Source organism: Canis lupus, chromosome 16 (assembly GCF_011100685.1).
Source record: "Canis lupus familiaris isolate Mischka breed German Shepherd chromosome 16, alternate assembly UU_Cfam_GSD_1.0, whole genome shotgun sequence".
NCBI lineage: Eukaryota > Metazoa > Chordata > Mammalia > Carnivora > Canidae > Canis > Canis lupus.
Window position 1 is genome coordinate 8,222,343 of NC_049237.1, and position 24,935 is coordinate 8,247,277.

General features: G+C 44.9%; 1 protein-coding gene across 5 annotated transcripts in view; it reads left to right on the forward strand.

Annotated features, from left to right (window-relative positions):
• The window catches only part of DENND2A (DENN domain containing 2A), a 104,002-nt gene that overhangs the window by 61,660 nt on the left and 17,407 nt on the right, over window positions 1-24,935 (forward strand). For all 5 annotated transcript variants that reach the window (XM_038559399.1, XM_038559398.1, XM_038559395.1 and 2 more), the window contains exons 10-14: window positions 5,981-6,090; window positions 7,261-7,330; window positions 8,916-8,993; window positions 12,968-13,108; window positions 14,489-14,637. In XM_038559399.1, coding sequence (XP_038415327.1) covers window positions 5,981-6,090; window positions 7,261-7,330; window positions 8,916-8,993; window positions 12,968-13,108; window positions 14,489-14,637 — 548 coding nt within the window. The remainder of the gene's footprint in view (window positions 1-5,980; window positions 6,091-7,260; window positions 7,331-8,915; window positions 8,994-12,967; window positions 13,109-14,488; window positions 14,638-24,935) is intronic.

Below are 24,935 nucleotides of genomic sequence, written 5' to 3' on the forward strand. Positions count from 1 at the left end.
TATGGTGACTATGCTGACCGTGCCAGCCTCGTCATCCTCCCCATCTCCTTATCCACCCACATCTCTTCCCAGGCTACCTAGAAGCCTTTTTTCCCATCAACCCCACACCTCTCCCCAGGGAGTATTGTGTTTGTGTCCATGCTAAATATCTGTATATGCACTGCATACCTCTGGCTTTATGCACTGGAATCCTATTCTATTCTAACATGGCTCATGGCTATGCAGATTTGGCTTTTTTTTTTTTTTTTTAATTTAAGAGAGGAAGAGAGAGAGAACATGAGTAATGGGACGGGGGAGTGAGAGAGAAAGAGACAGAGAAGCCGACTCTCTGATGAGCAGAGTCCACCATGGGGCTCGATCCCAGGACCCTGGGATCATGACCCTAGCCAAAGGCAGGTGCTTAATGGACTGAGCCACCCAGATGCCCCTGTGGATTTGGCTATACCATACATTAAATTAGACACCTAAAATGAAATGGCCTCAGTAAAGCCTCAAATGTCAACACCAACAATGTATAAATTATTTTTAGACTTTTTTTTTAAAGATTTATTTATTTATTTATTTATGATAGAGAGAGAGAGAGAGAGAGAGGCAGAGACACAGGCAGAGGGAGAAGCAGGCTCCATGCCGGGAGCCTGATGCGGGACTCCATCCCGGGACTCCAGGATCGCACCCTGGGCCAAAGGCAGGCGTGAAACCACTGAGCTACCCAGGGATCCCCTATTTTTAGACTTTGACAGCAGTATTAAAGAGGTTCTAATTCAATGCAACCAGAATTTACTGAGACCCTAGTACATTCAAGCTGTTTTCTGCTTGACACCATGTTATTACAAAGATGAGCAGAATGTGTTTCCTGTTCTCAAGAAACTCACACCCTGACAGAAGGGCAAAAGATAAGCATACAAAGACTCCTGAGGTAGAACGTGAGGTTGCACACACATTTTAATGAAGGTGCTCAGAGGCAGGAAGAGGGTAGGGAGTATGAATCCACCTCTCCTCAGAGCCTCTCTTCTGCCACTACCCACGGGTAATCCCACCATGCACCAAGGCCAAGGTTCCCTTGTATCCGGCCAGCTTCTTTCTGTCCTGCCCACTGTGGTCCAGTACAGCAATCAAGCCCTGTCTTCATGGGCAGCCCTGGTGGCTCAGCAGTGTAGCGCCACCTTCGGCCCAGGTTGTGGTCCTGGAGACCTGGGATCGAGTCCCACAAGTCCCACATCGGGCTCTCTGCATGAAACCTGCTTCTCCCTCTGCCTGTGTCCCTGCCTCTCTCTCTGTCTTTCATGAATAAATAAGTAAAATCTTAAAAAAAAAAAAAGGGAATCCCTGGGTGGCTCAGCGGTTTAGCGCCTGCCTTTGGCCAAGGGTGTGATCCTGGAGTCCCCAGATCGAGTCCCGCATCAGGCTCCTGCATGGAGCCTGCTTCTCCCTCTGCCTGTATCTCTGCGCCTCTCTCTCTCTCTCTCTCTCTCTCTCTCTCTCTCTCTCTCTCCCTCATGAATAAATAAATAAAATATTTTTAAAAAGAATAAAATAATAAAAAAGATATTTTAAAAAACAGGGCAGCCCCGGTGGCGCAGCGCTTTGGCGTCGCCTGCAGCCCAGGGTATGATCCTGGAGACCCTGGATCAAGTCCCACGTCAGGCTCCCTGCATGGAGGCTGCTTCTCCCTCTCCCTCTGTTTTCTCACTCTTGCTCTCTTTCAAATAAATAAATCTTAAAAGAAATACGCTTCTTTTGAGTGGAAACTTGTATAATCATTGTTGGAAAGGGGACTGACCTGGGAATGAATCAAGAAAAAGTCATCTATACTCTTACTTCACAGAGATCATTGCTATTAGCATTTTATCTTTTCTCATAGTATAATTTTCTGACAAAGCTGGTGTTGTACATTGTATAATTTTTGCATCATGTTTTTTAAACATATCATTATTTAGAAACATATTTAATACAAGGTCTAGAACATTATTTTTTAAATCATATAAAGCTCTGTTATGTGGGTATGCCCTAATCTGTTTAATTGGTCTCTTTCTGCTGGAAATGTATCTTGTTGTCTGTGTTTCTTTAGATATATATTTTGAATGTTATGTGATCATTTTATACACGCATGTTTGCAGATCAGTCTATATCTTCTTGCCTTTGCTCTTTTTCTCTATCAGAAGGATCTTCTTCTTTCTCCTCCTTTCTCTTTCTCATGAGTTTTATTCCCCACTTCTATAGTCACCTTGACCAAGACTTACCTTCCATATTTGCACACTAAAGATCATGTCTGCCATGTTCCATTAAAATGCTCAATATCGGGATCCCTGGGTGGCGCAGCGGTTTAGCGCCTGCCTTTGGCCCGGGGCGTGATCCTGGAGACCCAGGATCGAATCCCACGTCGGGCTCCCGGTGCATGGAGCCTGCTTCTCCCTCTGCCTATGTCTCTGCTTCTCTCTCTCTCTGTGTGACTATCATAAATAAATAAAAATTTAAAAAAAAATTTAAAAAAAAAATGCTCAATATCATGTAATTATCTTTATGACAATTCATGGACATCAGGAAATTTTCCAGCCATTTATGATTGCTTGTATTTGTTTTGGGTTTTCTTTAAGATTTAAGATTTATTTATTCATGAGAGAGACAGACAGACAGAGAGAGAGAGGCAGAGACACAGGCAGAGAGAGAAGCAGGCTCCATGCAGGGAGCCTGATGTGGGACTCAATCCCGGTACTCTGGTACTTTGGTACTCTGGGATCACACCCTGAGCCGAAGGCAGATGCTCAACTGCTGAGCCACCCAGGCGTCTCTGATGGCTTGTATTTGCGAGAGATATCTCCATGTCTCACTTCCTGTAAATGAGCATATGTGCACATATGTGTTGATAACTCCTATGTTGATGACAGCATGTGTAGGCACATGTGTGAACACACATATTTGCGTGTGTCATGTATGTGATCTGAGGGTGGGTACACCCAAACGGATGGGCTATATCGAAAAGTGCTGGAACTTGCCTACCTACAAGGCCCGCTCTTCAGTTTTCTAATATAGTTTATGGCCTTTCACTCTGTGGTGATTAATGACCCCTTCCAACAACTACATCCAACTGATATTTGCTTCTCTGTGAGACTGTCCAAGGGTAATGAAAATTATTGCTTTGGCAACAGTCCAAGCTAGTGAATTACCAACTCAAAAACTGCTCCAGGATCAGTTTGTATCTTCTGGGCCATGGATGAAAGAGAGAATCATTATATAGAAAAGAGACAGTGACTACTGATTTCAAAGAAGGAAAACCAAAGGACAATTAATAATTGGCTTTAAGTCTATAAATGGTAGCTGTTTAATCATTGATAGTTGTTTCAACCATTAATATTAATAACAGTTTTAATTATATTTGCTCTAACCTAAGGGGAAGCATACTAGAAGTAGGTTTTTAAGTTGAAAAAAAATAATCAGCCTGGTGCTCTCTTCCTTTGGACACTCTCTTTAGAGACCTCCCCTCTCTGATTTGGTGTCCTGAGATAGCTTGCAGATCCTCTGGGATGCATTCAACAGAGCTGCTGGTCTGCAGACTTCAGAAGCTGTCTGCAAAGCTGGTTTGAGGTGGAGGTCAATAGCAAGCTCTGAGGGACAAAATAAGAAATTGATGGAAAATATTACAGAAAGAATTTAGGTTAGACATTATAGTTTTCTAACTTCAGAAATTTCATTCTCGCTGAGTGAAGTAAGTCAATTGGAGAAGGACAAACAGTGTATGTTCTCACTCATTTGGGGAATATAAATAATAGTGAAAGGGAATATAAGGGAAGGGAGAAGAAATGTGTGGGAAGTATCAGAAAGGGAGACAGAACATAAAGACTCCTAACTCTGGGAAATGAACTAGGGGTGGTGAAAGGGGAGGAGGGCGGGGGGTGGGGGTGAGTGGGTGACGTGCACTGAAGGGGGGCACTTGACGGGATGAGCACTGGGTGTTATTCTGTATGTTGGTAAATTGAACACCAATAAAAAATAAATTTATTTAAAAAAAAAGAAAAGAAAAGCAACAGTGTTAAATACAAGTGATATTAATCTAAATGCTACTAAATATTAATTGTTCTGTTTATAAGGCTAAATACAAATATTAAAGTTGATAATACTATAAAAAAAAGAAATTTCATTCTCCACTTAAAATACTTGGTACATCAAATTACTGAAGGTAACTTGAGCATAATTTTTCTTTAACTCTTTATAAACAATGGGGATCCATTGTTTCCCCATTGACTCAGCGGGAAGTGCCTGCCTTTGGCCCAGGGTGTGATCCTGGAGTCCTGGGATGAGTCCCACATCAGTCTCCCTGCATAGAGCCTGCCTCTCCCTCTGCCTGTCTCTCTCTCTGTGTCTCTCATGAGTAAATAAGTAAAATCATTTTTAAAAACCTCTTTATAAACAAAAGCTGAATATAAATTTATCAATAAGAACAGAAGTGAGGGCAGCCCGGGTGGCTCAGTGGTTTAGCGCCGCCTTCAGCCCAGGGCATGATCCCGGAGACCCGAGATTGAGTCCCAGGTCGGGCTCCCCGCATGGAGCCTACTTCTCCCTCTGCCTGTGTCTCTGCCTCTCTCTCCTCTCTGTGTTTCTCATGAGTAAATAAATAAAATCTTTAAAAATAATAATAAATAAATACAATCTCTAATCAAACTTTGTAAATTTGTTGTTTTTTAACAAGAGGATATTCATCCAGTCTGTGATGTCAAATCAAAGAGAGAGAGAGAGACACTAAAGATGAAGATTCCTAGCTAAAGGAGCTCCTAGGTGGGTCAGTCAGCTGAGCATTCGTCTCTTGATTTCAGCTCAGGTCATGATCTCAGGGTCATAGGATGGAGCCCTGCATCAGGCTCCATGTTCAGCAGAGTCTACTTGTCTCTCTCCTTCTGCTCCTCCCCACACTCTCTCTCTTAAAAAAAAAATAAATGAAAGTTAAAAAATTAAAATTCCTACTAGATTCCACACTAGTTGTGTGACCATGGATAAATCATTTAACATGTCAGGGCTTACTTCCTTATCTCTAAAATAGGAATGTGAGACTGGATGATGTCTAGTTTCCTTTTGGTTCTGACATTCAAGGGCATTGAAATTATTTTTCTTAAAATATTTTGTTTATTTATTCATGAGAGAGGCAGAGACATAGACAGAGGGAGAAGCAGGCTCCCTGCAGGGAGCCCGATGTGGGACTCAATCCCAGGACCCTGGGATCACATCCTGAGCTAAAGGCAGACACTTAACCACTAAGCCACCCAGGTGTCCCAAGGATATTGAAATTAATTAAAGTTTACTGTATGATGTAATTTAACTGGTTGTATTCGCTAAGAAGTGTTATAAAATGTCTGCCTGGATCAAGGAAGGGCATCTTCCATAGGCCCAGAGATTAGAAGACCAGATTCGCAGCTCCACCTTGCAGATCTATGAGTTTCGTATTTGAAGAGGATAACTTTGACACTTTTTCCTTATTGATTAAAATAGTTATAGTCTGGGATGCCTGGTGGCTCAGTGGTTGAGCATTGGCCTTTGGCTCAGGGCATGATCCTGGAGTCCTGGGATTGAGTCCCACATCATGGAGCCTGCTTCTCTCTCTGCCCATGTCTCTGCTTCTCTCTCTCTGTTTCTCATGAATAAATAAATAAAATCTTTTAAAAATAAATAAAATAAAATAAAATAAAATAAAATATAGTCCAAAAATATATATACAAAAAAAATTAAGTAGTTATATTCCAGAATGTTAGACATGAAAACTATTTCTCTAAAACACACTAATTTTTTTTTTCTCCTGACTTTCCCCGTAAGGCTAGAGTTGATAATGCCCTAGGAAAAAAAGACCCCAGCAGACTGACCTGCAAACGCTTCCTAAGGTTAAGGTGGTGGTCTCAACTATGGGAGTGTGGAAGATGTGGTCTTGCGAAGCGTCTGCCTCTCTCTCCCATACTGGGGTTCAATTCCCAATCTTCTCTCACCTTTCTCCCTACAGTTGGAAAGGTCTTTCAAGTTCATGAGAGAGGCTGAGGACCAACTGAAGGCTATCCCTCAATTCTGTTTTCCTGATGCCAAGGATTGGACACCTGTCCAGCAATTTACCAGGTATGTGCTGGCATCTCCCTTCTCTACCCCCAAAGGCTAATGTAGGCAGGAACCAGGGAGGGGTGCCAGAGAGGATAGAGGCCATAGTTCAGTCTTTCTGCTGCTGAGCGATCCTTTTTTTTTAAGAATTCATTTATTCATGAAAGAACAGAGAATGAGAGAGAGGGGGGCAGAGGCACAGGCAAAGGGAGAAGCAGACCTCATACAGGAAGCCCAATGCAGGACTTGATCCTGGGACCCTAGCATCATGCCCTGAGCCAAAGGCAGATGCTTAACCACTGAGCCACCCAGGCGTCCCTGCTGAGCGATCCTGATGGGCCCCTGGCTAGAGATTTTCCCCACCTGTGTTTTAAAACTTCCCTGAAGATAAGAACCACCTTGCTAAATAGGCAAATTCCCAGGCCTCCCATTAAATCTGGGCCTATTTGGTCCATAAGCCCCTGTGAGGGGCAGAAGTAATTCTTGAGTCTAGGAGAAGCTAGAGGAGCATTGCCTATCACCCTTCCTTGTCCCATGCTCTGGAAACATTTCTTTAAGAGCAGCCCATTCAGTTGTTAACTCAGATTGTGATAGGTTTACATTTCTGCTTTAACCATGTTGTTACATACCAGTATTTTTGTTATCAGATATTTCAGCAATTGATCAAACTCAGAGGGCTGCATATCCTGTGTTTCAGGGATGCTGTGTTCTTTGAAGTTGGCCTAGCAGTCTCTCCAGGGCAGTTTGAGCCCAGGCCAGGAGGTTGAGGTCGGAGGAACTCTAAAGAGACAGTTCTCAGGGAGGGTCACCCCAGGGGCAGTTCCAAGAGAGACACAGAACAGCCCCACTCTTCAGCTGCTCCTTCACTGAGTCACATCCCTTAAGTGGCAGATGCCATCTCATCTCCTAGCTCATGGAGGACAGTAGTCCCAGCAGATGCTTTGTAAGTGACTGCCATGCTTTGGGTGATGGGACAGCTCAGATGACAGAATGCTATGAGAGCTTGTCCTCTCAGGATGCAGTTGACACTTTAGGTCTCCCTCTCCCTGACACAGAGTCCCTGTACAGAGATGGATGGGCAGGACAGGGAGCAGCCCTTTTGATGGCCCCCTCCAGAATGTCTCCTGAATGCTGTCATGTGTCTTTTGTTTTGTTTTGCTGTTTAATGCACTTTTGTTTCCCCAACTGCAGTGAAACCTTCTCATTTGTCTTAACTGGAGAAGATGGGAGCAGAAGATTTGGTTACTGCCGAAGACTACTGGTTAGTATACTCTGCTGTCTGTCTGCCAGAACTCTGGGCAGCCCCGGGCAGAGCTGGATTCCTGGGGCTTCACCATGTGCCACAAGAGAAGAGGTGGGAAGTGTGACTGGTTAATCAGGGGAGTTAAAACCATGGAAGATTAAAAAAATAATAATAATAAAATAAAATAAATAAAACCATGGAAGATTTGGGGGTTCACCTAAGTCTTACTGGTAGAAGGGAACAACTTTGTCTCCTTTAGAAAGAAAATACTTCCTCCAGTATTTTCCCTGCCAAATAAAAGACCTTTCTGTCCTTCCTTTTATTTTTTTTTAAGATTTTATTTATTTATTCATGAGAGACACACAGAGGGAGAAGCAGGCTCCATGCAGAGAGCCCAATGTGGGACTTGATCCCAGGATCCTAGGATCACGCCCTGAGCCAAAGGCAGACACTCAATCACTAAGCCACTCAGGTGTCCCCAGAGCTTGTCCTTTTTTTTTTTTTTTTTCAGATTTTATTTATTTACTCATGAGAGACAGAGAGAGAGAGAGAGAGAGAGGCAGAGACACAGGCAGAGGGAAAAGCAGACTCTATGCCTGGAGCCCAACGTGGGACTTGATCCTGGGTCTCCAGGATCACACTCTGGGCCAAAGGCGGCACTAAACCACTAAGCCACCCGGGCTGCCCGAGCTTGTCTTTTTGAGACCCATTCTTTTGAAAATCTTTAGTGGGAGCAAATCATTTTCCACTGAGTGATTTTGAGTCTTCAAAATAAGCTGATATAATTAAGAGTCAAGATAATACACAGCACATGGTAGATATTCAATAAATATTTGTTGAATTAAAAATATATATATATTTGTTGAATTAATTAGTGAATAAAAAGTGTGGATAACAATTTAAAAAGTTGGGCAGCCCCGGTGGCGCAGCGGTTTAGCGCTGCCTGCAGCCCAGGGTGTGATCCTGGAAACCCTGGATCGAGTCCCACGTCCCTGCATGGAGCCTGCTTCTCCCTCTGCCTGTGTCTCTGCCTCTCTCTCTCTGTGTCTCTATAAATAAATAAAATCTTAAAAAAAAAAAATTTAAAAAGTTAGTGGAAAAAATAAATAAAAAATAAAAAGTTAAGTGGGATATAATAAGTTTTGTTGATAAAATTACTTTGACATATGGAGATTGATTTTCATTTAGGTTTGAAAATTAACTTAAAAGGCAGTTTCCAAAAAGGATGTTCTGAAATGATTTCTGATTTGGAATTATCATTATAATAAAATTTGTTTTCAAGGTAGCTCCTTAAGAGGAACCACAGTGATTTGGGTAAACAAGTTAAGCTTCCTTACTTTATGGCCCCACAGGCCATATTGAGCACCTACTGTGTGCACAACACTCTTGATTTGGTCCTTCAGGAGAATATAAATACATATACTACGTGACCAGAGTGGTTCCCACCTATAGAATGGGGTATTGGTAACTACTTACCTAAATGGGTTTTCAAAAGCTACAGTGTGGGGAAACATCTGGTACATGATAGGCACTTAAAACTGTTTGGGTTCTCTTCTCCTTTGAAGCGGTAACACATAATTTCCTTGTGTTTCACTCTAAAAAGCCTGGTGGCAAAGGGAAGCGTCTCCCTGAAGTTTACTGCATTGTGAGCCGCCTGGGATGCTTCAGCCTCTTTTCAAAGGTAAGGACTTGGGTCTCAGAGAAGGGAGGAAGGGAAGGCAAGGCAGAGCCCAGGAGGATACAGGAAACACCTTAACTCCTGGTACTTTTATAATCGTATCCTAACATTTTCCTTCCCACTTCCTCTCCACATCTCCTCCTCTGTCCTTTTATCATTAGTACCCTCAGTGAAAGCTGAGGAAGGTCAGGGACCAGAAGCAGCTGGTGGGGGGAGAGTCAAAATAATTTCAGAGGACAGAAGGGGCAGAGGATCTTTCCAGAATATTCCTCGTGTTTTCCTTTCTTCTAAGCATCAACTTTTCTCATATTCGCTTTTGCATGACAAAAAGGCCACTATGATGGATGGTTGTATAAATGTCTATGTACATATGTGTTGTTAGTGTGAGATATTTATTATTGTGGTCATACTCTTAATGTATCAAAATCTTTATATAATTTGGCCCTCTTTTTGGGAAGATGAGCCAATGTATCAAGCCCTAGGAATTGCCATACTGAATTGTCTAATCCACCCCACTATTCTGGGTGGATAGAAAAGAGCTAATTACTAATGTGTATGATGATAATCTCAAAAATTTTAGATATAATCTAACATTAATTTCCTACTTTAACCAGACATGAATATCTAATCCATAAATTGATTTTTTTTTATTCATTCATAAGAGACCCACAGAGAGAGATAGGCAGAGACACAGGCAGAGGGAGAAGCAGACTTCCCCGCTGAGCAGGGATCCTGATGTGGGACCCAATCCCAGGACCCTGGGATCATGACCCATGGGCACTTAACTGACTGAGCATGCAGGCATCCTATTTTAGCCATTTTTAAGTATACAGTTGATTAACATGTTCATTCACATTGTATGTCATCTGTCACCATCATCCAGCTCTAGAATCTTTTTTTTTTTTTTTAAGATTTTATTTATTTATTCATGAGAAAACAGAGAGAGAGGCAGAGACAAGGCAGAGGGAGAAGCAGGCTCCATGCAGGGAGCCCAATGTGGAACTTGATCCTGGGACTCCCAGATCACACCCTGAGCTGAAGGTGGACACTTAACCGCTGAGCCACCCAGGCCTCCCTCCAGAATCTTTTGATACCCCTGAACTAAAACTCTGCAACACTAAACACTAAGTCACCATTCCCCTCTCCCCTAGACCTCTGGCAATCACCATTCTACTGTCTGTCTCAATGAATCTGATTACTGCATTTACTCATGTAAATGGAATCTAATTTTTATCCTTTTGTGAACGGCTTGTATCACTTAGCATATGTCCTCAAGGTTCGTCCATATTGGAGCATGTGTCAGAATTTCTTTCCTTTTTTTTTTTAAAAAAAAAAAAGATTTATTTATTTATTTATTTATTTATTTATTTATTTATTATAGACAGAGAGAGAGAGAGAGAGAGAGAGGCAGAGACACAGGAGGAGGGAGAAGCAGGCTCCATGTCAGGAGCCTGACGCGGGACTCAATCCCGGGACTCCAGGATCGCGCCCTGGGCCAAAGGCAGGTGCCAAACCGCTGAGCCACCCAGGGATTCCCCCCCCTTTTTTTTTAAAGATTTATTTATTTATTTATTTATTTATTTATTTATTTATTTATTTATGATAGACATAGAGAGGCAGACACAGGAGGAGGGAGAAGCATCTTTTTTAAGGCTGGATAGCATGGTATTGTTTGTATATGTCATATTTTCTTTATCTGTTTTTCTAGATGGATGTTTGTGTTGTTTCCACGTTTTAGTTATTGTGAATTATGCTACTATGAACATGGCCATTCAGATATCTGAGTCCCTGCTTTCAAATCTTTGGGCTATGTACCCATAAGTGTGGAATTACTGGATCATATGGTAATTCTATATTTAATTTTTTTTTGAGGAACTACCATATATATAATCTTTTTAATTTTAATAATATATTTCATTTCACCCATAAATCCAAAATATTATTTCAACATATAATTCAATATAGTCCTTGATATTTTATATTCTTAATTTTGTATTCTGAAATCTGAGTATTTTGTAACACATCTCAAATCAAACTAGCCATATTCCTTTTTTTAATTTATTTATTTATTTATTTATTTATTTATTTATTCATTCATTCATTCATGAGAGACAGAAAGAGAGGCAGAGACACAGGCAGAGGGAGAAACAGGCTCCCTGCAGGGAGGCCAGTATGTGCCTTGATCTCAGATCCCAGGATCACACACCCTCTGCTGAAGTCAGATGCTCAACCACTGAGCCACCCAGGCATCCCGAGACTAGCCATATTTCAAAGGTTCAGTATGTACACGTGGTATTATAAATAGTATTTCTACGGGTGCTTGGGTGGCTCAGTCAGTTAAGCCTCTGCTCAGGTCATGATCACAGAGCCCCCAATTGAGCCCTGCATCCATTGGGCTCTCTGTTCAGTGGGGAGCCTGCTTCTCCCTCTCCTCCCTGCTTGCTCTCTGTCACTATCTCTGTTTCTCTCTTTCTAAATCAATAAATAAAATCTTGGGACGCCTGGGTGGCTCATTGGTTGAGTGTCTGCCTTTGGCTCAGGGCATGATCCCGAAGTCCTGGGATCGAGTCCTACATCGGGCTCCCTGCATGGAGCCTGCTTCTCCCTCTGCCTATGTCTCTGCCTCTCTGTCTCTTATGAATAAATAAATAATATCTTTAAAAATAATAAATAAAATCTTTAAAAAATAATAATAATAAAATAAAATCTAGGATTCAGTGGCTTTTAACATATCCACACAGTTGTGTGATCATCCCCACATTTATAGGGCATTTTTATGACCCTGCAAGCAACCCCTGTACCCAAGAGCACTCCCTTCCAAGCCCTAGTAAACTATCAGTCTACTTTTGATGACTATGGATTTGCCTATTCTGAATATTTTATCCAAGTGGAATCATAATAAGTGGTCTTTTGTGGCTGTTGTCTTTGACTTAACCTAATTTGAATATATGTGCTGCCGAAGCAAGCACTGACTTAGCCTTATCTTTTCAATGTTCATCCATGTTATAGCATGAATCAGTGTTTCATTCCTCTTTACAGCTAATTATGGCATATAATGGAATATCACATTTTGCTTATCTATTCATCAGTTGATGGACATCCAGCCTCGAGTCTCTAGTTCCTTTTTAACTACCATGAATAATTCTGCTATGAACATTAATGCACAATCTTTGTTCTTGTTTTTTTTTAAGATTTATTTATTTATTTTAGAGAGAGAGAGTGTACAGTGCGGAGGGCAGAGGGAGAAGGAGAGAAAATCTCAAACAGATTCTATGTCGAGTGCAGAGGCTGACATGGGGCTCAATCTCACAACCCTGAGATCATAACTTGAGCCAAAATCAAGAGTCAGGCAGTTAAGTGATGGCCCCACCCAAGCACCCCAATGTACTAGTTTTTGTGTGAACATGTTTTCATTCCTGTTGGGTAAATACCAGAAATATAATTGCTAAGACATATGGAAACACTATGTTTAACCTTTTAAGATACTGCCAGATTGCTTAGCAAATGGGCTTCACTAGTTCACGTTCCCACCAGCAGTGCATGCGGGTTCCAGTTTTTCCACTTCCATGCCAACACATGCTACTGTCTATCATTTGGTTTTAGCCATCTTAATGGCTATAAAGTGGTGTTTCATTGTGGTTTCGGTTTGCATTTCCCTAATGGCTATCCCCCAGAGAAATTTTAACTCCACAGTTACACTGTAGATCTTCTTATATATTGTGGGCCTGTAAAGGACTACAAACCATTATAATATTTATTTTTTCTAGCACCACACCCAAGAACCAGTTTTTATCCCCTCGGGGGCAATATTACTGCCAATGAGAATGCATATATTAGCCCAGTAAGTTACATGGCCAAACCCAAAGTCCAGGGGGGTCAAGGAAATTCAGTGGGAAGAACTGTAAAGGCACATGGCAAAGGAGTGGGCACATAGAGAAGAGATTTGAGGCAATGACATAGGCATCTTCCCCTTGCAGATCTTGGATGAGGTGGAGAAACGGCGAGGCATCTCTCCTGCCCTGGTGCAGCCCCTTATGAGGAGTGTCATGGAAGCTCCTTTCCCAGCACTGGGCAAAACCATCATTGTCAAGAACTTCTTGCCAGGATCAGGAACTGAGGTAAGCCAACAGACTCCTATTGTCTCTTAGAGGAGAGAATGGCCCAGACCAAGTGGGCTGTCACATCACTGAATGTGACATTAGACATCGTAAAATCCACCCTAAGTCCTGTCCATCCATTCCACGATTCAGTCACAGAGAGCAACCCCCAGAGCTATGCCATGGCAGCACATAGTGTTTCTTTGCATGGCATTGGCCTTACAGTTAGGGACCTGCATTGAACATCCTTAGCTTCTCTTACTAGCCCATTACATTCATAGATTGTATTGGAACCTATTTACCTTTTTGGTCTCTGTCACCTCTTATAATTTCATAATGTAAAACAGATTATTTTCAGGGAAGACAAGCTTAGGTACTACTTTTGATTCACCTGTTTAGGACTTTGAGGTACGCCTCCTTCCTTGACTGGATTGGAATTTAATGCAGAACTTTTTTTTCATCTTTCCCATTCCCTTTATATGGCTCTGTGGATATCACTAGGCAGATCCCATTCAGCCTCGAGTCTCTAGTTCCAAGAGCCCTTGAAAAAGCAGGTCACTTCTGGAGACAGGAGAAGGGTAAGAATAAGTGGGGTATTCTGGAATAATTCAATTTCCCAGAACAGAAAGAAGTGTTCTCCATGTTGCTGGGGAACCCTACACTATCCTTATGCCAGGTGCAGATGGCTTGGCCATGGAGATGTTGACATTATTGAGCCCCACTATGTGTACAGCACTGGGCAGGTGCCATACTCGGAGTAAATCACCAGTCTCTGCTCACTGTGAAGGAGCCAGCTATTTATAGAGAAAAACACACATGTGAGCAATGACTTGAGATAAATTCAAGAACATTTCAGCAAGTACAGAATGAGAAGATGTGCCCACTAAGTGTACAAGCTGTAAGACACATCCTAAGGGAAGGATTGGTATAAGGTGGGGTTTATTGAGAAATGCCTTCTAGAGGAGATGAATCTTGAAAGTGCTGCCTGGATCTGTTGGTCCTTCTGTGTGATCCTGTGACTCCATTCCAGCAGGTGATATTCCTGGTGAGGCAGAGACACTTTCCTATGGGACTCTAAATGATAGGACATCAACCATAATGAACTCCTGGGGAGGGGGGCAGTCCCAACACATCACTATCAGGCAGAGCTTCCAAGCTTTGGGGCCCAGGGCCATTGGTCCTGCCATCCCGTCTCCCCAGCTCCATCTGAACTTTCCTTACCCTCCACTGTGAGACAGAGTTCGTACCAAGTCTACCTGCCCCTGCCCCCCAGGGTCCTAGAAGCTTTCTTCTCCCCAATCACTTTGGCCTTCCCTGTTTTCTTTCCCTTTTCTCCTGAGGACCTCAGAGCCACAGGCCTGGGGTGCGGCCCCTCCTCATGGCTGCCCTATTCTCTGGCAGGTGATTGAACTGTGCCGCCCCCTGGACTCCAGGCTGGAACATGTAGACTTTGAGTCCCTCTTCTCCTCTCTCAGCGTCCGCCACCTGCTCTGTGTTTTCGCCTCCCTGCTTCTGGAGAGGAGGGTCATCTTCATCGCAGACAAGCTCAGGTACCAATCTTGGCTACTTCTGCTAAAGTGTCTGCCTGACAGTCTTAAACTGTCTAGATTGTGCAGGGCAGGTGACTGCCTGGGACTACAAAGGAAACACCTCTTGAGGGAAGAGGGCAGGTCAGCGGGCTGCAAGGCCTGGAGGTTTAAGAGGCACACGAGTTCTGTAAAGCACAGGTAAGCCTGTGCTTCTGTGCACTACTTATCTGATATTCTGGCTGCCTTTCATTCATCCTGCTGTGTGCTAGGCACTCTGCTATGCGCTAAAGGGATGAGAGTAAAAGAGCAGAGCTGTACTCAAGAGTTTTCGGTCCCGGTGGGCCGGAGGTTGGGGGATGGAGGGCAGAGAAGGGAGCAGGACACCGGGTACTATGCTGTAAAGGCTTACTAGAGCAGTGTGTTCTAGAACCAAGGAGGGCTCTCATTCAGAGGAGACCAGTTTTGGCTGAGTCCTAAGACTAAGAGCAAGTAGAAAGCACACTCCAGGCTGAGGTACACAGGCAAGGATACAGGAGGCCGAGCATGTCACCTTCAGAAACTGGAAAGCCATTCACGGTGGCTAAGCAGAGTGGCAGGCAGAGCAGGAGGCAAGGAGCCAAGGTTCACAGAGGGTTGCAGGGCCATGCTTCAGCACAGATGGATCCCAAAGGCAGCCCTTCCTCTCAGTGTTGAAATAAGTTACATAGAACCACACACACCTGCTCATGGCTTGGTAGGATGCCCCCCATGTCCAAAGGGTCACATTCAATGATTTGCAAAGCCCAAATCAGAGAAGAGCCAGAGGGGATGCAGATAGGCATTGGAGTGAATGAACTTTAAAAATAAAAAGAATTCCTGGCTTTTTCATCACTTCACAATACTGAATCAGAGCCTTCTTTGCTTCGGAACTAAGGGCACGGCAGCACAGGTGGTGACTGCCACTCCAGGAAGGGCTGAGATGTGGGGTCTGGCCAGAGATAGACCTGACAACCAGGGAAAGCAGATGAGGCCAACCAAGGAGTCCATCTGGAAAGAAGAAATACCAAAAACACAAAAGTAGAAGAACTCTGATTTGGAGAGGAAATATGACTCCCAAATCTGGAAAACACAAGGGAAGGAAGAAGAACAGGGAAAGAAGAACGGAAAGGACAGAAGGTATGAATGTGGAGCTCATCAGGAACATGGTAGGAAATGGAATCCAGTCCTCTCCTCCCACTCCAGCCCATCTGGTCATCTCAGTGATACTCCTCTTTGGACAGCAGCCATTTGGCTATTCCCAGCTTGCTCCCAGCCCAGTTTTTAGCGAGCTATTCACTTTTACTGTCATGCTTATTGCACTCCCTGTGCACTGGGGTCCGCTGCGGAAGCAGGCCGACTCTCAGCCTGCAGCTGGTGCTGGGCACTGGGGAATTCAGACTGGAGAGTTCTAAGGTTGGGGCTCTGGAAGCTAAAGATGAGTAATAACCCTTCAGTGACCGGGGTCGGATTTCATCTAGATGCTGTCTGTATTCTCTGGAAGCCCTCACTTTGTCCCCCGGAAGTAGAATTCTCAGGCTCAACCTGGGGGAGGGGAACGTAGTGGATCTCAGAAAGGCCCATGCAAGAAGTAAAGGCCAGCCATGTAAACCTGCTGCCCGCCCAGACTGGAGATAGGGCCGAACAGTCCCACGAGGAGCTTGCTTCCTGGGTTGAAGATGGGAAGCTTGGGAAGGTGCAGCCTGAGAGAATGTCTAGGAAGATGGGCGTGGCTGGAGAGGAGCGTGCCCTCTCCTGGCTTCCCTCCCTGGCAAAGTATCCAAGTATCATCTATTTTTCTTGTCAAAGTACAATGAGAGAAGGTGGGAACAGAAAGGGTCAAAGACAGATGCATCCTTTAAGGACACCAGAGGGGACGAGTCAGGCTTCAGGTGCTGAGACACCAGGAAACACTCGTTACAAAGATGTCTGGGAAGGGACCACCACTCCCTCCTGCCTGGACAGATTTCTGGGTTGACAGGCTGAAGCCCCTCCCCCAGAGCTGCTCTAACAGGAGACAAAGGAAAGCGAAGAAACTGCCGTCCCTGTGAATGGACTGTGCCCAGTGGTGGCTGCATCTGGGTTAGCTCTCCCAGCCCCTCCCCTCCTGTCCTGGGGCAGCTTTATTGGGGTGTCGTCGATGTTGTCTGACTGGAGGGGACTTCGGAGTGTCTCTCCTCGCCCCACCTTCCATGATGCCTGATATTCTGCTCTTAGAGATTGAGTCCCTTGGAACAGCAGATGCCCACGAGCAGGGGTAAAATGCTGGCTGTGGCTGCTGCACAGACAGGGCTAACTTCGGTTCTCTCCTTGGGTCCAGAGCCAGGCCACTGTGCAGTTAACTACTCTGTGTGTGTGTGTGCGTGTGTGTGTGTGTGTGTGTTTATAGCTTTCAGACTTGCACATTCATCTCATCACAAAGGACGCAGGGGCTGAGGGTGCTCCTAGGAGGAAGGAGGATGCCTGAATGTCCTCAGTGGTGGGCGCTGGGGCTCCTCATTTATGAAACCAGTGCTCATCTGCACCCAGGCCCCTCATCACTGAGACTTGATATGGCTCCTGTGTCACCTTGTCCCCAAAGGCAGCCCATGCTCTTCTTGTGACAGATGGCTCAAAGGGTTCTCTCTTGCCCAGTACATTCTCTTTCCATCCGGTAAGCATTCCAGGCAGACCTGAAGAGGTGGAAAAATAAATAAATAAAAGGCCCACAGAGTGGAGGCAGGAAAAGAAAGAAACAGCATGAGCAAGCCTGCCGACAGTAATAACATGGCCACCACAAGGTGGACTGGAATGTCATCTCTGGGCCAGGCTCTCGGAAGGGTTTGACTTGTGTTCTTTCAGGCTCCTGACAACTCAGTCAGAAAGCATTTATTGTTAGGAAACTAAGGAGCACACAGAGGTTAAGTCACTTTGCTCTGAACAGCCAGTGGTTAGTGGGAGAGTTGGGACACAGGCAGCCTGGCTCCAGAGAAGATGAGAAGGGAGGAGGAGGAGCAGGCCACGTGGTGGGGGTGGGTGGGTGAAGGGCAGTGCCTGTGACCCCTTTAACAGAATACATAAGGAAAGTCTTTTTTAAAACATGCCATTGAGGGATCCCTGGGTGGCGCAGCGGTTTGGCGCCTGCCTTTGGCCCAGGGCGCGATCCTGGAGACCCGGGATCGAATCCCACATCGGGCTCCCGGTGCATGGAGCCTGCTTCTCCCTCTGCCTGTGTCTCTGCCTCTCTCTCTCTCTCTGTGACTATCATAAAAAAAAAAAAAAAAAAAAAAAAAAAAAAAAACATGCCATTGAGGGCAGCCCCGGTGGCGCAGCGGTTTGGCGCTGCCTGCAGTCTGGGGTGTGATCCTGGAGACCCGGGATCGAGGCCTACATCAGGCTCCCTGCATGGAGCCTGCTTCTCCCTCTGCCTCTCTCTCTCTGTGTGTCTCTATGAATAAATAAATAAAATCTTAAAAAAATAAAACAATAAAACATGCCATTGAGACCCTATTTGTGCTTGGCAGGCAGGCTTGTATTGTGTACTGAAGAAGCCAAGACCTCCATGCTTTTCTCCCTAGAACCTCCCTCCCTTACGGCCTTCAGCTGGGACCCAGTTAGTCAGGTGGAGCTGGGCGACCCCACAGTCTTTCCAAGCTCTGAAATTCTCCCAACTCCCTGGGCCAGAGTGCCCCGGGCCTCTGATAACTGAGGAAGAACCTGCTAATGGCCCCATTCCTGCCCCACGACCCACCTCCTCAGGCATCCTGTGCTTTCCAGAGTGTCCCAGGGGACGACTTGGGGGATGACCACCTCATGTGCCCATCTGTGCAATGGGGGAGAGGACTATCTAATTCCTGCAGGACCCCTCCGACTCAAATGCTGTGTGATGCCATGAACATGCTGTTGAGAGAAAGTCAGTGCTAACACCCCACATCTCCCCATGCTCCCCAGGCTCACTCTTCTCCTGGCCTCATCTGGTTCAGTAAAAATCACCTGTGCAGCCTGTCCCTGCTACTGTGGCCTCCCTTAGAGTGGTTCTAATCCTGGACTCTTCAGAGCTGGTGTGATGCCCCAGTAACTGTGTGTGCTCCTTTAATGCCCCTCTACATGTGACTTGGGTTAGAGTTAAATACCATGTTGTGAGTCCTTTCCAGGATTCCCAGGCCTCTCTCTAGGCTATGCTCAGAAGTCGGGATGCCTCTGCACCTCCTTTTGCAGCCTACACTCTGTACTTCTGGAGGCCTCAGGGTTGGGGCTCTCTGACCTTTAATTGTAACCCCTTCCCTGATAGGGTAGTCTGGCTCACCTGTAAGAAAGTGACACAGGGGCAGCCCAGGTGGCTCAGCGGTTTAGCGCCACCTTCAGTCCAGGGCGTGATCCCAGAGACCCGGGATGGAGTCCCATGTCAGGCTCCGAGTCCCTGCATGGAGCCTGCTTCTCCCTCTGCCTGTGTCTCTGCCTCTGTGTGTGTGTGTGTGTGTGTGTGTCTATGAGTGAATAAATAAAATCTTAAAAAAGAAAAAAAGTGACATGGCTGGAGCTCAGTCAGTGGAGCATGTGACTCTTGATCTTAGGGTTGTAAGTTTGAGCCCCACATTAGTGTAGAGATTACTTAAAAATAAAATCTTAAAAAAAAAAGAAAGTGACATAGCTGGTGATCAAAGCGCAGAAACTCCACCATAGAACATCATGAGTGAAAAAGCCAGAACCCATCTTCCCTCTTCCAGCCTGCTCTGCTGGGGTGTCCCTCCAGGAGGAATCTCCATCCACCTAATGCTGTCTGATTTACCGGCAAAGAGCCAGAAGGAATTGAAGGGTTCTTTGGCTAGACCATGACAAACTAGAGCTTGGGGGACAGTGGCTGGCTGCAAGTCGTCTGAGTTGGGAAAGCCTACCAAGAGAGACTTCCACATATGCTCCCATGGGGGCTTTCATCCTCATCACCAGGCACAGTACTGCACATGCCATGTGTGATCCCATTTCCAGCCCTGTTCAGCTAGAAGTGAAAACAAGCCTCCACAGTCTTCTAATTCTCCCCAACCTTTGTGAGACCGCAGAACACATGAGTGCAGGACCTGCCACGAGCTCAGTGAGTGGCCGCATGGCAGCCATTGTGGACGTGAGCCTGCATTTGGCCTGTGGTTCCCCCACCCCCACCCCTTGCTAGTCAGTCTGCCCACTGCAAGAGGAAGTAGCTGGGACTTGTGGCAAATACTGAATGAGTTATAAAAGGGTTTTTAAGTCGAGCCAAAAATCTATCAAATTTAGAATAACATTTTTGCTCCGTTTCATCTTCAGGGTGGACACTGAGTGTTTCTTAAGGCACTGTCAAGCCAAAGTTTGACAGATGCAAAAGAAAGAATGTTGTTGTGATGGCTCGTTCTGTTGTCATAGCAACCCAAATAAATATTTTCTTATACCCCTTTCTTCATTTCCCCAATGATAAACATTTGTTTTTTATTTTATTAATTTCAATTCCCAACATTCTGACTAATCTACAGACCAGGCCGAATAATAAAGTCAGAGCTGCACATAAACAAATTTGTCCAAAAGTTTTATGGAACAATGTTTTTGTTGTTGTTGTTTTTAATTTTATTTATTTATTCACAAGAGACACAGGCAGAGGGAGAAGCAGGCTCCTCACAGGGAACCCGATGTAGGACTCAATCCCAGGACCCCAGGATCACTACCTGAGCCAAAGGCAGATGCTCAACCGCTGAGCTACCCAGGTGTCCCTATGGCACAAAGTTTTTAACATTTTTTAAAGGTTTTATTTATTTATTCATGAGAGACACAGCAAGAGAGAGAGAGAGAGAGAGACAGGCAGAGGGAAAAGCAGGCTCCATGCAGGGAGCCCGATGCAGGACTCAATCCCAGGACTCTGGGATCATGACCTGAGCCAAAGGCAGATACTAAGCCACTGAGCCACCTAGGGATCCCCACAAAATTTTTAACATTCAAGAAATTTCCTTTTTATCTTTTTATTTAGAGTATATGAAGATTGTAAGCCAAATGAGTACTGATAAGTAGGATTAGGTGGTCGAATCTTGATAAATAGTGGAGTTTGCCCTTAGCTTCGGCACATGAGCAACTGCACAGATGAGTTCCTAGGTAGCTATGCACCTTCATTTTTTTATGTGCTCCTTTTTGCTTTTTTTTTTTAAATCAGTTTCTGTAAGCCTAAATGGGGATTCCCTGTCCTGTCTAGAATCAGTTGTGCTCGGCGATGTTTGCCATCTCAGAAAAAGGTAGGGTAGGGGCACCTGGGTGGCTCCATCGGTTAATTGTCTGCCTTTGGCTCAGGTCACGATCCCAGAATCCTGGGATCCACTCCTGCATATCTATCTCTCTCTCAAATAAATAAATATAATCTTTAAAATAAAGGAAAAGGTAGAGTTTGTGAACATGCCCTCTCTAGGCAGAACAGCTGCCCAAGGCCTATCTGCAAGGTGGTCTGACGTCCAAAATACTACTTCAGAAGTCCTCAGAGTGGCTAACAGTCTTAGAGGTACATATATTTAATTCAGCAAAACCCTAAGCAAAACACAACTTAGTAACATAATGGCATCAGTCTGATTAAATATTAAATATATGAACAGCAAGAAGATAACATTTGGAGCAAGATTTATTTATTCTTAAAGATTTTATATATATTCCTGAGAGACACAGAGAGGGGCAAAGACATAGGCAGAGGGAGAAGCAGGCTCCCTGCAGGGAGCCTGATGTGGGACTCGATCTGGGGACTCCAGGATCAAGCCCTGAGCCAAAGACAGAAACACTTAACTGCCAAACCACTCAGGCATCCCTGGAGCAAGATTTAGAGACTAGCATAACCACAATTGTCTTCTACCTCAGACCCATCACTAGCAAAATATTGGGCTAAAAACTTGTTCCAGATCTTCCATCAGGGTCACATGCTCCCAGGCTGTGCTTGTTTGTGTTGCCACCTTTATGTGGAGCTCACTGCAAGGACTCAAAACCTCTCTGGTACTTTTATCTATTAGTTTGTCCGAGGCAACTTCACTACTCTTCTGTCCTGTCTCCACTAATGAGCCTTGGATTATCTTCTGATGGCCCTGGTTCTTTTCACTTTGCAGCTATTTCTAGTGCCTGGTTTTCTCTCTCATAGATTTGTAGTTTGTAAACATTAAACATGGAAGAAAGGATGCGTGGGTGTCTCAAATGGCTAAGCCTCTGCCTTCAGCTCAGGTCATCATCTCAGGGTCTTGGGATTGAGTGGAGTCCCTCAACTTGGGCTTCCTGCACAGTGGGGAGTCTGCTTTCACATCCCCCTCTACCCCTCCCCCTAGCTTATGCTCTCTCTTGCTCAATCTCTCAAATAAATAAATAAAATCTTTAAAAAAAATAAAGCTGGAAGGAAGTTAGAAATTATCTAGGCCACTCTACTTATTTTACAGATGAGGAAGTTCAGGGCTTTTACCTGAGATCATACAGAGGGTAGCAGAGCCCATTTTCTTGAGGCCCAGCCTATGTTTTTTTAAAGTTTGGCAACATGTTACTTCCAGGTGTGAAAGTACAGTGATGGAAATATGGTAGCTGGTGCATGTGACATCCACCTCCCATTAGGTCTCCCCAAGTACCAGACCAGACTGAAGTTTGCCTTTCGCTCATATTCCTGGGAATAATAGATACACTAGCAGAGATACTTTGCTTGGGATACCAACAGATGCTGATGGGATCATTCTTCAAATTCCTGGGGAGTCTAACTTAGCAAACACATTGTTTACTTTTCTGGTAGCATTTTAGAGAAGGCTCTGTGTTCAGTTCTTACTGGTTCCTAGATAAATTGGAAGGTTGCTGAGCATAGTAACCCCACATATAGCAACAGAGGTTTGCTAGCAGCCAGAACCAAAGTGTCTTCCCTAGGAGAACTTCAGTACACACAAGTGCATCCTGATGGCTCTAGACTAGTGCTTCAGCCCTTATGGGGCACCACCAAATAGCAAAGCATTCTGGGACCTGACTCTTCTCCTCTGTGCGCTTCTTTAAACCCTGTGGCCCAGCCAGCCTCCCACATGGGCATCACCTCCCTCCCCTCCTTCTGTACAAATCGATCACAGCTGTACGCTGGTGTTGCTTTCCTCTACCCCCACAGTAACGAGAGCCAGCTGCGAGGGCTCTGGTCCTAGGACTTCCTCCAAAACATTGCCTCTCCTCCAGCCAGCAGATGCTCAGGAAAGCTGTGTGGCAAGCACACTTGAAAAGTTATCCACAGTGTCGCCCAAACCAAAGCCTGTTCTTTCATATTCCTAAGAGACCACCCATCCTAGCAGTGCCCACACCTCACCCCTCATGGAAGGTTCCTCTAGCCTTTTTGAGCCTGGGAATAAAATTCCATTAGCACTTGCATGAGAGACTGAGAAAAACACAAACTACACTCAAAATAATCCCATCTTTTTCTCCTCTACCATTTATTTTGGGGGAACAGTTGTCACTATACAATTTGCAGAATTCGACCTTTCCTCCTAGTGTTTCAAGAGGGAGAGGTGGGTTTTTTTTTTCCAGCATATTGATGTGGGCTAATAAGCGAGAGGAATGAGCCACTCCTCAAACACTGCCCACCTGTTGTCATGAGCGCCCTATGCTCCATATGTGCCTGCCAGTGAGGTGCTAATGATAGCCAGGTGTGAAACATTTGGCTCCAGCTGCAACAGCACATCAGATGATTTAAAAACCAACAAACAAAAACCACTTGTTAGGAGACATAGCAGAGGCAGCACCTACCTAGTGGTCAGCAGCGTACCCAGCTAAGTTGTCATCTTTGGTCCCCATCAATATTGAATTCATTTGTCCTTTCATTCAGTGCATTCCAGTGGCATAAAAGAATTCAATCTTTCTGGAACATTTATTCATCCACTGTGTGTATCTGGCTAGTGCTGGCATTGCTTATCATTCTTCCTGACCTGTTCCAACTGCCTTCCTCATCCAGCCGGTTCCCACTCTGCAGCTGAACAGGGATAGCGGGGAGTCTCCCAGAGCTGCTGGACTGCCTAGGCCTCCCCTAGGAGCCACAGGGTGCTCTGGCCACAGAGAGAAGCCAGCAACTGATTACACTTTCTCATTCCAGGGATGAGGCTGCAAGAAAGCAAGAGGGCAGAAGGCATTTTCTTTGAGTTGGAAAAAAAAAGTTAAACACATTTATTTTTCTATCTCAGTGATTGAGGAAACCACAAAGGCTTCACACTATGCCTCTTCATGCCTCCATTCCTCTCCTCGTGGCTCTCCCCACCCCATTGCAGAGGTCAGCTTCCTCCCGGTCTTTTTAGCTATTAAAATTTGTAAGAAGGGTGGTGCCTGGCCAGTTTAGTCAGTAGAGCATGGGACTCTTGATCTCAGCATTGTGAGTCCAAGCCCCATAGTAGGTGTAAAGCTTCCAAGAAAAAAAAAAAAAAAAAAAGATTCAAAATAAGATGAACTCCATCTGTAAGGTGGCTCTGTGTCTAAAATTCTGTGATCCTATAATTTCCCTGGGGTCAAAAGTGCTTAAACCACAACTCTGAAAATGCTTCAGTGTGAGCACTGCATTTGAATTCTCTGTTAGGGAGCAAGTGGAAGTGAAAAGCTTCAGAGACTGCTGACATGGGCTCTGCATGACAGCTCCCACCGCCGCAGCCCACGCAGGAGCCACACTTCTTCCACGTCACATTTAAGAGCTTATAGCAAATGTGCTATCAGAAGAGATGGGTTTTAATCCATGAGGCTCCATTCAGGGAATTCTTTCTTCCAGTCCTTAAAGTCCCCCTGGTCACTTGGGGATGAAAGCCAACATCCTCGTAAAACATGGAACATACCAGAATTCCTTTTTTTTTTTAAAGATTTTATTTATTTATTCATGAGAGACACACAGAGAAGCAGAGACATAGGCAGAGGGAAAAGCAGGCTCCATACAGGGAGCCTGACATGGGACTCTGTCCTGGGACTTGATCCTGAGACTCTGGGACCATGCCCTGAGCCAAAGTCAGACACACTCAACCACTGAGCCACTCAGGCATCCCACATACCAGAATTCCAACTGAACTATCACTGTCCACCTGCCTCCAGCCTCCTGTTCTATGGTCCAAATCATTGACGTCAGACCCTTTTAACTGCAGGCCGTGTCATGAGAAATGCCTCTCACGTTCAGACTTAATGCAAACACCACATGCAAGCACACAGGTAGTCACTTACACCTGGAACAAAATGCAGCATACTCTCTTCTCATCTATTTTTTTGGTATTTCTAATGCTGATTACAGCCCACTAAAATTATTTCAGGACTCAGTAATGGGCTGCAGGGTGTAGTCTGAGAAGACCTGTTTTAGCCCA